The 14,982-nt window shown below is 42.9% G+C and overlaps 1 protein-coding gene across 1 annotated transcript in view; it reads right to left on the bottom strand.

The window, feature by feature from the left end:
- The window catches only part of ATXN10 (ataxin 10), a 153,359-nt gene that overhangs the window by 127,965 nt on the left and 10,412 nt on the right, over positions 1-14,982 (bottom strand). Inside the window, exon 2 of the mRNA XM_082350835.1 lies at positions 3,398-3,589. Coding sequence (XP_082206961.1) covers positions 3,398-3,589 — 192 coding nt within the window. The remainder of the gene's footprint in view (positions 1-3,397; positions 3,590-14,982) is intronic.

The raw sequence follows: 14,982 nt of genomic DNA, 5'->3' as shown, positions 1-14,982 counted from the left end.
CAGATGGTAAGATTTGGGACTTTTTAGCTAATGAGACTTAGATGAGATTTTGGGCTAGAGTTGATGCTGAATGGGTCGAGAATGTGGGGGACCTTGAGACGAGATGAATGTACTTTGCACATAGGACAGACGTGAATCTTTAGGGGCCGAAGGGTAGACTGTGCTAGGCAAAATAACGGCCCCCTAAAGATGTCCACATACTAAACTCTGGAAACTGACTATATTACCTTACATGGCAAAGAGATGTGATATAATCAATTTATATTTGATCTTTGTCCCCAGTTCCTGGCACAGAGCTCCTAAAACCCTTGGAAGTTCCTGTGTGAGAGGAAGGCCTTTTGTTATTCGTAACAAGCCCCTTTCAACCATACCTGAGCTTATGCTAAAGAGGGGACTCTTCCTGAGCCTGCAGGATGGGAGCCGGCTGCCAGAAGGACCAGCCCTAAGATCAGACAGCTGGAACCTTCAACCCCAACCTCCTACCTCTGAGGAAGGGAAGGCAGTTCAATCACCATGGCCGATGATTTAATCAATCACACCTATGTGATGGAACTTCCACAAAAAGTCCAAAACAATGAGTTTGGAAAGCTTCTGAATGGGCTGATGAGCACATCAAAGTGCTCAGAAGATGGCATGCCTGGAGAGGGCACAGATGTTCTGTGCCCCGCCCCATCCTATGTATCTCTTCCAGGTGGCTGTCCCTTTATAGTAAACTAGTAACAGAATGTAAAGTGCTACCCTGAGTTCTGTGAGTCGTTCTACTGAATTATCAAACCTGAGGGGTGTCCTGGGAATCCCTGAATTTGTAGTCAGCTGGGCAGAAATGTAGCCTGGGTACCCCATTTGCAGCTGGCATCCAAGGTGGGGCAGTCTTGTGGGACTGAGTCATGAAGTTATGGGATCTGAAGCCACTAACTTGAGGTAGTTAGTGTCAGAATGGAACTGAATTGTTGGACTGCTAGCTGTTTTTGGAGAATAAGAACTGGTCAGAAAATACCACAAGAGACTTTCTAGGAGTGATTAAATTAATGATTTGAAGATGGGAAGATTATCCTGAATCACTTGGGTGGGCCTCATGTAACCATAATGGTCCTTATCAGAGGGATGCCATACCGTCAGAGTCGGAAAGAGACTGGAAGAGGTTACGGTGTTGCTCTGAAGTAAAGGAATGCAGGCAGCCTCCGGAAGCTAGAAAAGCCAAGGGAATCAATTCTCTACTAGAGACTCCAGAAGGAACCAGCCCTGCTGCTGACACTAACTTTAGGTCAGGAAAACTGATTTTGGACTTCTGACCTCCAGAACTGTCAGATAATAAATTTCTGTTATTTTAAGCTACTGAATTTGCAGTACTTTGTTACAGCAGCAAAGGAAACTCATACAGCTCCCTACCTTCTTCACTTCTTCTCAACATAAATCAGAATTAAGCCAAGACATTCACTGCTAAAGAAGAGGGTCAGGGTCGGTGTGCACAAGGCTAGAATCCTCTCTCCCCTCCCCAAGGCCAGGTGGGCAGACAGCCATTGCTCCTTTCCTCTTTAGCCGAACACAAGACTGGTGGGAAAAGGGGCTCAGCACCTGCCTCCAAAAAGAAGATGCCGTTCCACCTCTGTTTCTCCTCTTGCCTCTACACATACAAATGGCTGCCAGGCACCTGGGCCCACTGCCTGCTTCTGTATGGCCAGATTTGGTGGGGGGAGAAAAATGTAACTTCATAACATGAAAATTCTATGAAATTCAAATTTCAATGTTCACAAATGAGGTTTTACTGGAACACAGCATGTGCATTTGTTCACGTACTACATATGGCTCCCTTGTACTACAATGGGAGAAGTGAGCCCCTCTGACAGAGATCACAAAGCCTGAACTATTTATCTGGCTCTCTGCAGTAAAAGTATAGCGACCCCCAGCAATAGGGATTATATTTACATGCAGAGCTAACTGCTTTCAACAGTTTTCTTTGAGTACTTCCTGAAATTTCATATGACTCAGATTGTTTGCTTTGCTGTATTATACCCCATGTTCCATACATCCTTGGCAAAAAAAAATTCCAGTCCATACCAAGTGCAATGTTCAGACAAAAGATGTAAAAAGGTCTAGGCCTTAATAGCATCCTACTTTTTAATTAACTCTTTAATAACTAAAAACATCAGAAAAATACATATTGGTTGAGATCTGAATCTTGACAGGCTCGGGAATATCAGCTTTAGTTAAGGTTGACCTCAAAGCCCCTACCAGAATCTTTGTTGTCTTTCTGACTACAAAAATGTTTTTCCCAGGAGCTGATGCCCTGAATGGTTAGAATTTCCATTCTAGGGCTCTCCTTTCCCTCTCCCGTCACACTAGAGGGCCTCCCTGCCTGGAAAGGGACAAAATAATCTAGTCTCTGGCCTGCTGCTTCTAGCATATAACTAGTTATACTTCTTCAATGTTAACTATTACTACCAAGATCATTACTGTTTCTATCCATTTATCTGTATATGGACGCCATGTTCAATTCTGTGCTGAAGTTAAACAACTCTCTCTTTTGGTTCCCTCTCCTTTGATCTAAAAAAAACTCATTAATCATATCAAAGCCTCAGGTATAAGACCGTCCAGGCAGCACAGGGAGTCCCTCCATCGGCTTCTGGACCAGCCCGACTTCACTCATCATGGCAGTAACAGGGAGCCCCAGGGCTCTGTCTACATTCAAGTCCAGGAAATAAAAGTGAGCATGCTTTGTGGCTTCTGACTTCATCTCAAGTAAAAATTGTTAATAAAAATAGATTCCATAAAATCAAAGAGGAAGGGTGCTCAGTTCTGGGAGGAGAGTGTAACATGAGAACAAGAGCAGGACGGGGCAATTCTCTTGCTCATCCTTGTAACTCCATTTTAGTTGTACATTATAAATTAGGTGGCAGTAGCTGGCAACTTTACACAATCTTAAGGAACGCTTAAGATAAACCGTCTTAGAAATTCACATCGTGCTCCCTGTTCGAAGTAAACACAAGGGCAACTAATTAAAACACGAAAACTAATTACAACACCTACAACTAAGAAAAGTGAAGTCCAGAACTGCAAATGCATTTAGGCAGGCAGACTAGAATCAAAGGATCAAAATTAAGTTCAAATCACTGTGTTATGTAAAAAACCAAATCCCTCAAAACATTATAAATACAAGTGAGAAACCTGAATAACCCCTAATGTTAAACATGCTGTCCCATTACGCACTCATCCAGGAGTCTCCCACAACAAGTCCTGCAGAACACTTGTCCCCGGAGACGGAGAGAGTCTCCTAATAAACACGGGTGACTGTGACGCCAAAACCATCTCTAACAGATAGGCCAACATGACAGAACCAGCATGCACGTACACAAAGAGATATTATCAAAGGCATATATGTAACTACAAAGAATAGTACCTGATTGAATTTTGGTTCACAGAACACTCAATACAAGCATTCCGGAGACACCGGAAGCACTCCGTTATTAACTGCAGACTGGAAGCCAGATGTTCCACTTGGGCTGGGTCTCTGCAGGCCAGCTCAACGGCATGAGAAGATTTCTTTAAGATATCCAGGACTCTTTGGAAGATAGTCCTGGGTGCTGTTTCTCTGAAAAAGGATAAAATTGTTACAAACCAGAAAAAAAAGAAAAAGACATTTCCAAATGTCCTTTTCAGAACACTGCTGGTGCTTAATTTTGTGGGGAGGCAAGCTAAGCCTATCTGTTCCAGCTCCTTAGTTTACGACACAAAAGAGCTACGTACACTGAGCACTTCGCCAAGTCACTGCTCTTAAAAACCTGTCCCTGTATTATCTCATTTAATCTTTGCATTAACCTTATGAAGCCAATACTGTCCTCTCCATTTTAAAGACAAGACACCTGAGACAGAGAAGAGTCTATGTAACTTGCCCACATCCCTCAGCTAATAACTTTTGGAGCCACAATTCCAACTGTAACAGTCGGATTTCCACTCCCACGACAACCCGAACCCCCGTTTAAGGTGACTGTTTATGGTTATGGGTCTGCCCTTAGGCAAACCAGAATATCTGCATCTCACGTTCTAGACAGAGAATATAACCATGTCCTCTGTCACCCAGTGTGTACCTGAAGTAAAGTTATGAGAAAGGATCCTCATGAAGGACTGCCTGGGGGACAGAGACACTACCCATTCTTAGATAGAGGAGCCAGAAGCAGTGCTCTGAGCTTACACACGTTCAGTCACAAACATGGGGAGCCGGGGGAGCGGGAAGGAGGGAAGGAGACAGACAGAAGCAGAGGGAGACGGACAGAGAGACAGAGCGAGCTCGCTTCCGGGGAGCGTGTGTGCCCGGGGCGGGGGATGAACCTGGGGCTGTTCACCCCGCCCCCCCACCGGGCCCCGCAGTTCCCACGGCCTCTCACGCCAGGCCCACTGCCCGCACTGGCTCTCACTCCACAGCTATGAAGGGAAGGATTTCTGTCTGCAGCACGGCACCTAAATGCAAGCCCATTTCCTCATTCCATGAATCCCCTGAAGAAACAAGAATCCGCTTTAATGTCAGAAGAAAAATTGCTGTTAGACAACTGAAGAGACTCTTACAGATTAGTCCTGACCATAGGAATTTTCTCCCTGTGGTCGCACTGTGGAATCCCAGCACCCTACATTTCACCCCCGGATGAAATGAAGCCAGACCACCGGGGAGCTGCGCATTTCTCCAGAAGCACGGCCACTAAAGCGCCCCAAGCGGCTGTGCTTGCTCGGGGGGGCCCGGGAGACACCCCTCCGCGAGCTTCAGGACCATAAATACTTGTACTCCAAGTGTCGCCTTTTTATCTTAAGGATGAATGATATAAATCACTTGATTTATCACGTTCTCCTCTGTCTTTGCCTTTAAGAAGCCTGGAGTCAAACCCACGACCCATCTTTAACACTATGAATCCCTCAGCATGACTTCTGAGTACTAACCTCATTTCTGGCTTTTCCCTCCCCTCCAATTTCCTCCCTTACCTTTACTTTATCTAACTGTATTTATTTTTTAAGGCACGTCAGATTTGTTTTTGGAAAGAGGCAGAATATAAATTAATCAATTAAAAATTGGGAAATGGGTGCATAAAATAATCAGCCCCACCTCCCCCCGTCGGCCCGCTCTAAATGGGGATCACGAAGCTTTGACTCAGGGTCGCAGCCATTAAGCGACCAAATAAAAAAGTGAAAGTTCAAAGGTGCAGCATTAGCCCTGCCTCAGAAACTGTATGAAACAATGGAGTGTGTAAGCCACTTTCAGTGACAACATGACAAAAAGAAGATTCACTAACACTCTCACGACAGCTTTAAGGAGAAGTGGGTGCTGCTGGAGAGAAGGCAATTCCCACTCTACCCCTAGAGCTCTTGCCACTGGGCAAGATAATAATAAAATTGACAGACACGCAGGAGAAAAAGAAATTTTAATTCGTGTGCATGGAGGTCTCATAGAAATGGGACCTAAAAAGTGGGCCACAGCAGGCGGCTTTTATACTTTTTAGACAAAGAAACACTAAATTTCTGAGGAATTGACAGAACAAAGAAACTTAGGCTTTGGGTGCTTAGTTAGTGAAGAATCTAAGGAGAGTCTGGACTTGGGGTACTACGTTAAAGAGGAAACAAGGTTTGTTTATATAGGCTTCTTGGCCCCAAATTCACCTCTGGGGATAAGGGTGTCCTTCTGACTCCAGATGCAGGGAGGGTACCTCTCACACGGAGATTTATTGCCTGCTTTCAACAGAGAGGAGGGTCAGAGCGTCCCTCTTGCACTGGCTCTTTCTTAAGTAACTTTAATTCAAAAAAATCAATATGCCACTGAGGCTTATTTGGGGGAGGCGTGCTCTGGGCTCGAACGATACTAAATATAGTGCAGGCACTATTAACACGCTAAGAAAGTACCCACGGGTTTAAAACATTCTGAAGAATGCCAAGAGTGATCATGATTTCTACAACAAAGAATAAACCTAATTACCTCTATCTGCCCCACCTGCATAAAATTTTGATGACATTTATTACTTAATCTTATAGTCAAATAAAAGTAGAGCACTAGAACTCAAATAGTCTACAATAAAGCCTCTTTTTTTTTTTCTCCTACGATGACTAAGAAATGTGTATTTATACCTGGGGTAAAGAAGCCAGTATGATTTCTTTCAGCGGGTCCTTCACAAGGTCCCTCTCTCATGGGCACCACCTTCTTACTGTGAATGGTCTTCTCTGATGTCACTCTCTGAAATCTTAACCTCTGCTTCACTCAAAACTGATATCTAGCACAGCAAAAGCTTTGAAATCAAACTATAATAGACAACACAAAATAACAGCACTGTTCTTAGGAAAACTGGGTAACTGATATTCCAACCATAGAACAATTAGTAAGTTCATGAACCACCCTAAATAATTTCCAATGTTACATGTTAATTTGTCACATATACACCATGCCTTTCTCCTTCATTACACTTTTAACCAAAAGAAAAATGTTTACCTGAACTACGGCCAAGCAAAAGATTCCTGAAACACAAATAACTATTTTTTTTTAAAATATTTATTTATTTAGGCTGTGCCAGGTCTTAGTTGCAGCACGCGGAATCTTCACTGCAGCATGCAGGATCTTTAATTGTGGCATGTGGGCTCTTAGTTGCAGCATGCATGTGGGATCTAGTTCCCCAACCAGGGATTGAACCCAGGCCCCCTGCATTGGGAGCGAGGAGTCTTACCCCCTGGACCACCAGGGAAGTCCCACAAATAACTATTAACAGCTACTAAAGAGTAATCACAGCAGCGTCTACCCAGCATACAACAGTTCACATATGCGGTATAAAGAGAAAATGAATTGGGATTGTGATCACTGTCATTTGTCCTCCCCATGGATTCCTGAAACCAGCAAGCACTGGCAATCCTCTGGGTCTGTTCACGTGTATGCCCTCCCCCAGAATCCCTCTCACACCACCCCCACCCAAGCCTCTGCCTGGAAGAACCTGGGGGCTCCTTTCAGGCCTCTGAAAACTCACAGCCCTGGTGGGACTCCGCTGCTACTCAGAGTACTCAGGGGAGCCGCATCCCATCTCTGTGCGGCCCTGGAGCTCGGTCCACAGAACGGAATAGCACTTACCCACGTCAGATTACATTCACCGATGCGGTCTATCACCCCAGCTAGACTATAAATCCCAGAAAAATAGAGACTACCTTATTTTTTTCTGTATCTCTAGGGCCCAGACCTGCATTCACTAATTGCATTTGTTCAATTCAAGTTTAAAACGGTGATGAGACTATTCACATATTCAGAGCGGGATCTAACTGCTTCACAGACTTGTCATGTAACCCACTTACTGAGCATGTGCCCTGAGCCAGGCGCCAGGCCTGATGGGAGCAGTGAAATCAGTGTACTTCGCAGCAGCAACTGGAAAAAGGGAAACACTGAGGAACTAGCTCAACTCGTCCATTCCCATTAAGAAATTCACACATCCTGGACCCAAAAATTTGAAAAAAAAGGGTCATATCTTAAGATGTTGATATCTTATAATTGGTATTTAAGAAACATCTAATTTCTCCTTCCCCACTGAATGATAAGCTTACCCACTGAATGGGTAAGCTTAAAGGGGGAGGGAGAGGTGAGGGGTTGTAATTCAATTAACTACATTTTAAATTTCTCGAAAGCAGAGACTATTTCTTAGATATATTGTATACCCCTCTATAAAGGGTGAAAGGAAAAAAAAAAACTTTTCCTCTAGAGCCATATAATATCTACGGATTTTATTCACCATATTTTAATACAATATAATAAATTAACAACTTTCATGAGATAAGGACAAAAAAAGCTTTTCATTAACAGTAACTACTATGAAAACATTTAACTCTCTTCTGTACCTCTTTACCTTCTCCACAGTCTTGAAAGAAAGCTATTTGGCATTACAGATCCAAAGGAGTCCTAATGTACTCTGTCTGCAAATTCCATGTTCACTGTCAAGACAGCACAGCTAAGTATGTGTAATGATTAACGACAGTGAAATAACCAGTAAAGATCAGTCAATCGCTTGTATATTACAAATGTTATTAATAATAAAAATTGCTGTCATTTCTGCTTTAACCAAACTAACACAAAATATTCACAAAGACTTTAAGAAGCTTAGCTACTTCATTCACAGAAGGCCGAAAGTACTTAGAAGGACAATTAAAATTCAACCATTAGACATTCCTTTTACATAGGAATGAATGTATACCCTGAAGACAACTTATAAATGAAATGTTACATTACAGAACAAAAACAGCCTTTGAATTATACAAAAGGTAGAATTTCACTTCCTTCAAGTTTGAACAGGTTTAATCTTGACAAGTCCTGTTTGAATAAAATTAAAGAAAACTACTGGTGATTACAGCACAGGTTAGATAGGCCTAACATACCATCCGTACTCACATCTTACAGTCAATTCATCAGGCAGGACCTCCTTCTGAAAAGGAGACTAACTGTTCGTCATTTAACACTACGACTAAGACTTACATCCTGGTTAAAAGATTCATTCTAATACCCGACATTTAATTAAAAATTGACACGTGGTTTAGAGTCGTTTAACCACTGTCACTGAGAAAAACTATTAGAATACACACAAGTTCAGAGATTAAAATAACAATCATTGGTTGTTATTTAAAACCATAAACCCCTTACTGATTTGACTGCGTTAGACGAACAAAAACAGAAAATAAAAACATTTCTATCTCCTATCAGAAAGAGCCTGGGCAAAAGTTTGAAATTCATCTCTGCAGACCTCAAAACTCTCCTTTATATACTCTCTTCCCCTCTTCTGTCACATCCAGGACACTCAAGCTGAGACAACTCCCTGAGACAGGGTTGCAGGGTTGGCAAACTTCTTCTGTAAAGAGCCAGAGAGTAAATATTTTAGGCTTTGAGGACCTGACAACCTCTGTCACAACTTCTCTGCTGCTGCAGGGCAAAAGCAGCCATAGACAACATCCAAACGAACGAACACAGCTGTGTTCTAGTAAACTCTTTTTATGGACACTGAAATTTAAAGTTCATATAATTTTCATGCGTCATGAAATTTTGTTCATTTGTTTTCCCCTACCATTTAAAATATAAAAATCATTCTTAACTCAAAGGCCATTTTAAAAAACAAACAAAAAAAAACAAACAAAAAAAACAGGTGGGGCTTCCCTGATGGCGCAGTGGTTGAGAATCTGCCTGCCAGTGCAGGGGACACGGGTTCGAGCCCTGGTCTGGGAAGATCCCACATGCCGCGGAGCAACTAGGCCCGTGAGCCACAATTACTGAGCCTGCGCGTCTGGAGCCTGTGCTCCGCAACAAGAGAGGCCGCGATTGTGAGAGGCCTGCGCACCGCAATGAGGAGTGGCCCCCGCTTGCCACAACTAGAGAAAGCGCTCGCACAGAAACGAAGACCCAACACAGCCATAAATAAATAAATTAATTAAAAACCAAAAACCAAAAAACAGGTGGTAGGTCAGATTTGGCCCACAGATCATTGTTTGGCGATACCAGCTTTAAAGGGTTCCAAATATATCAGTCCTCTCCCCCAACCCCGAAAAGTCACATGCTTCCCTCTTCCCCAATGCCCTCACCACAGTCAAAATTCGTCTCTCATCAGAACGAAGAGAATCTCAAATGCATTATACCAAGCAAAGGAAGCGAAGCGAAGTGAAATGCGCAGAAGTGGACAGTGTCCAGAAGAGAACCGTGCACACAGAGAAAGCTGGCAAATGACAGCGCTGGCACAACTATCAATCCGATGAGAAAAAAACAAATTGGAGCCTTATGTAGAATCCTACTAAAAGTAACTCCAGATGGATTTAGGAATACATGTTAGGCAAAACTATGAAACTCTGGAAGAAAATATATGGAGAATGTCTTTATAGTCTTAGGTAGAGAAAGATTTTTGTATGTAAGACCTTATTTAAAAAGTGGTATTTGAGCAAAGAACTGAAGAAGGTGAGGAAGCAAACTATGCCCCTTCCTGTGAGAAGAGCTTGGATGGCAGGCAAAGGCATCACAGGAACAGCAGGGGGCTTGGTGGAAGCATCCAGTGACTCAGGGGCAAGACACAGGCTCTGTAGGCCACTGAAAGAACCTCCGCTCCTGATGTGAACCCAGGGAGGGTTCTGAGCAGAGGAGTGACATCACCTGACTTTCACTTTGAAAGGATCCCTCTGGCTATTCTGTAAAGAACTGATCATAGCAGGAGAAAGAAAAGACAACAGGAGATCAGTCAGGACACTGTTCTTGGAAAAGAGTGGCAGAGGCAGACATAATAAGCACGGACCAGATTCTGAATATATTCTGAAGATGGAGCCAATAAGACTTGATGATAAATTATTATGAGGGTTATCTGAGAAGGGGGAGCCAAGGATGGCTCCAAACTTTGGCCTGAGCAATAAATGGACAGATGTATCTGCTGTTTACTGAGTTGGAGGAGACTGTTGTAAAGATATATGGAGATGGGGGGAATCCGGAGTTCAGATGGAGATTTGTTACATTTGAGGTACTTACTAGAAATACAAGTGGAAATGTGGAGTAGGCAGATGAACATACAAGTTTGGAGATCAGGAGAAAAGTCCAGCTAAAGAAAACTGCTAGAGTTACCATCAAATGTAAAGTAGTAAAACCCCAAGGCTGAATGCAATTGCCAGGAGAGTACAGGTAGGTGGGGAGGAGAGGCCTGAGGACTGAGCTCTGGACCTCAGAGAGAAAAGCCAACAAGAGAGGAGAATCTGAAGGGGTTGTTGTTCTAGAAGCCAAATGAAGAAGGTGTCTCAAGGAGAAAGAAGTGATGAACTACATCAACTGCAGCTGATAAGGATTTATCCAGTAAGATTTAAGATTTTAAGATTTATCTTAAATCCAGTAAGATAAGGATTTAAGATGAAGACCAATGGACTTGGCAATGTGGAATGGGTTCAAGAGAAAAGAGAAATTGTAGTAGGTGAATATAAAAAACTCTTTAGAGAAGCTTTATTATAAATGGGAGCAGAGAAAAATCAGGGAAATGGGGGAGAGATTTTTCTTAGGATGGGAAAAATTACAGCAGATCTATAAACTGATGAGAACAATCTAACAGAAAAGGTAAAACTGATGATTTAAGAAAGGGGGGGGGGAAGAGAATTGTTGGAGCAACGTATGCAAAAGGGAGCGGAATTTAGTGCAGACCTGAGGGGGGCTGGCATCTGAAGCAAGGCAGTTCACCGACAGTTAACAGAGGGAAGGCAAATTATGGGGACAGATACAAGTAGGGGGTAGAGAGGGTAGTGGGAGTTCCTGGAAATTATCTTCTGGTCGCCCCTATTTTTTCAGAAAAATAGGAAACTGAGAATGAGGATGAGGGAGAGGCAACGGAGACTTAGGGAGAGCAAAAGGCATAAGGCAGTTAACTAGGAAAGCAGGAGAATTGAATGCACTAGGGAAATAGAAGGACTGCCGGGCAGAACTAAATGCCTACCCAAGGTCAGTGATCATCCACTTACAGAAAGACCAATCAGTATGGCTGTAAGTTTTTCTCCATCCTTATTCAGTTATTTGGGTGCAGACACAAAGGAAACAGCAAGCTGGATTTAACTAGAGCTGAAGTTTTACCAGGAAAGTATGACAAAGTTAGGAGAAGAGGCAAGGGAAATGAGAAAGTATACAAGGAAATGCTTTATTACTGATCCTTAGATCTAAACTGGATTTAAGAAGGGAAATGTGAACATAAGGAACCAAAGGCACACTGAATAGGAAGGAGTAGGACCAACAGACTGTGGGTCCTGGTGGGGTTGAAGACTCGTTGGAACAGGGGACCCAGAGAGACAGGATACAACAGGCAGCCAGAGTGGGACTCTTGGAATTAAGATTGTGGAGGGAATGCAGCCATGGTTAATCATAAGGCCTGGATAGCACGTGGCAATGTGTGGTGAGATGGGAGGAAGGGGGTGTCCAAGTTCACTGAAGGAGAGAAAGTCAAGAAATAAAAGGCCAGGGTAATGAAAGGATAATCTATGTAAAAACTAAACTAACCAAGATTTAAGACAGCAGAAGTAATGCAGAGTTAACAGCGAACTAGAGCTAAATTCTTTAAGGAACGACATAGAGGGACCAACAGATCTTTTAATAGCAGAAGAGATTATCCATGAGGTATACTCTGATGGCATGAGATGAAAAGTTGGAGGGGTTTTGGAGGAAAAAGTTCTGAAAGCAGCAATGACAATCACCTTCACACCTACACACCTTCAAGCCAAGCAGTACACTGGATATAGGAGAAAACAGCCCACTTTGAGGACCTTCTGGGAAAGGTTTGTCCTTAGAAGTGAGCCGTATTTCACCTAGATCAAGAAGATGAAAGGAATATTCAGAGAGGTTGAGGACATAGGGAATTTTGCACACGGGAAGGGTTTTAAAAGCTGAGGAGTCAGAAAAGGATCCATACAAAGCCTTAAGGGAGTCAGAGAGTAACAGAAAACCTAGGCGTTTCCCATTTTAATTAGAAAATCAGCTTGTGAATGTCTAGCAAAAACCCCGTTGAGATTTTATTTTGAATGGCATTGAAACCACAGGTCAACTTGGGGAGAACTGATGTCTCTACGTTATTGCAGTTTCCTATCATGTAATGGTATAACCATTTATGTTTTCTTTAGTGTCTTTTGATCGAGTTTTGTAATATTCTCAATGAGGAAGATAGCCACTAACACTTAAACTGTGCTTATTCCGTGCCCGGCACTTAACTAAGCACTATATATAAAATGTCCACGGCACTTAACTAAGCACTATATATAAAATCTCCACGGCTACCGTGAGCATATCCCTAGCTTACAAATCGTCCTCTTACCTCTAATGTGACTTCTCTGGGCTTGTGGCCGTCAGAGAGGTTGACTCAGCCTAGAGTGAGCCCCAGGGTTCCTTGGTCTTTGAATGAGTGTCCTTGCCCACAGTCCAGTGACCACACCCTCGGGTCCAGGGACCACTACAAAAGACTGGAAGAACGAAAGAGCTGAGAAACTCTCCTCTGGGGGCATGGTGGGTCACAATTCTAACCTTATTTATTTTGATTTGCTGGCTCAAACTTCTTCCTGTCTACTTTGTCCATTTAAGATAATTGGATGTGCAGGGTGGCTCACACTGACCACACTGGTATTTTGAAGCTGAGTCAGAACACCTTACCAAGTAGTTCTGTGTGGTATTCCAGCTCATGGCACAGGTAAAAATAAAGGAAACTGTCACCACACTCTACGAAGTTCTTTTTATAGTGTAGCGTAATTGAGGTTCTCTCTCAACACAGCTGATCTGAATCATGGTTGAGTCAAGACAGCATATGGCGTCCTTTGCTAAGCTGACAAGTGGTGTGGGTTTCTTTTGGGGGGGGATTGTTTCGTTTCTTTTTTTTTTTAATAATGACCTTCCTCTCCAACTCTTTTTATTTATTTATTTATTTATTTATTTATGGCTGCGTTGGGTCTTCGTTGCTGCGCGCGGGCTTCTCATTGCGGTGGCTTCTCTTGTTGGGAGCACGGGCTCTAGGCGCGCGGGCTTCCGTCATTGCGGCACACAGGCTCAGTAGTTGTGGCTCACGGGCTCTAGAGCACAGGCTCAGTAGTTGTGGCGCATGGGCTTAGTTGCTCCGTGGCATGTGGGATCTTCCCGGACCAGGGCTCGAACCCGTGTCCCCTGCATTGGCAGGTGGATTCTTAACAGCTGCACCACCAAGGAAGCCCGTTTTTTGTTTTTGGTGCAGCCAAAGACTCTTGTTGGTCAGAGGCTCAGCGATGTTTGGGGAAAAGCTATGTGAATGTGTGTACATGCAGATGATAGGTTAATTTTGAGTTCTGCACTATGCTGACCTCTGAAGTGCTCAATATTCCCTTTCCTTATGAAAGTTAGTCAACATACTGATGCGAGCAATGAGGAACACCAAAACATTTTCTACCTCTTGAAATCATCATCATCTGTCATTATTTGATAATTTTTTATACCTCTTACTAGAGTCTTTCCTCTGTGCTCTCACTTTATATCTAATGACCCCAGAAAATTAAATAATCTAAGGAAATAATAAAAATACAACCAAGTGCTCATGATGTGCTAGCAGGTACTGAAAATACAGAGGTAAGTAAGAAGAATCCTGCCCTCAGATTGTTCTCATTCTAGTGGGACTGGGAGGGGACTAAGTGATCACAATACTCTAGTGAAGTTCCTTGAAAGAGGAAAGGGGAACATAGGACAGAAGCACATAGGTCAAAAAGGCTTTCAGTAGGGGTTGAAATGGTCATTAAAACCTGAGGGAAAATTAGGAGTGTGTGTAGGAGGAAAGGAATGAAGTTACAAGTTTAACATTACAGCATTTGAGCTATTCCCCCTTTAGTGGTTTGAAGTGAGCTAGAAATAGTTACTTACACTGTACCAACTAGAGTTGCATCACTAAACACAGAGCATGGTACACAGCATATGTGAGGTAATTAAACAAGTAAATAACTAACACGGTAAATCGAATTAATAGCTTTCGAGCAATCAGAGCAGTCATTACTGACTGGCTGTCAGTGCTAAGTGACTTTCTTTATTACAGCCATTGGCTCTTCACTGTTTATTCAGTTCAACATATATTAAGCACTCACAATGGACCGGGCACTATGCTAGAAGATACCATAAAGAAGACAGACCCTGCCCACAGCAAAGTCACAACCAAGTCAGGGGAAACACATATAAAAGTCTATTGCATTATGAAATGAAAGTGCAGTGAGAAAGGAGTTCACACTTTAAACATCTCCCCTCCATTCCAGACGCGGTAATCATATGTTTATTTCTAAAAATTATAAATATAGAGCCCAACTTTAAAACAAGGTGAATATCTCCACACACCAGAAACTGACGGGAAACACTTGGCTATAATCAGGTCTAAAACCAGAGTGGAACATTTCAGAATGGCCTAAGGTCATCTGCAATTCAACTCTGGCAGGATGACGAGAACCAAAAGCCGCCTACACCTTGTGGCGATCAGAGTCACTACGTAAAAGTCAGTG

The sequence above is a fragment of the Balaenoptera borealis genome (genome assembly GCF_965194805.1).
Source record: "Balaenoptera borealis genome assembly, chromosome: 13".
NCBI lineage: Eukaryota > Metazoa > Chordata > Mammalia > Artiodactyla > Balaenopteridae > Balaenoptera > Balaenoptera borealis.
This window is presented reverse-complemented; position numbering and strand designations above follow the sequence as displayed.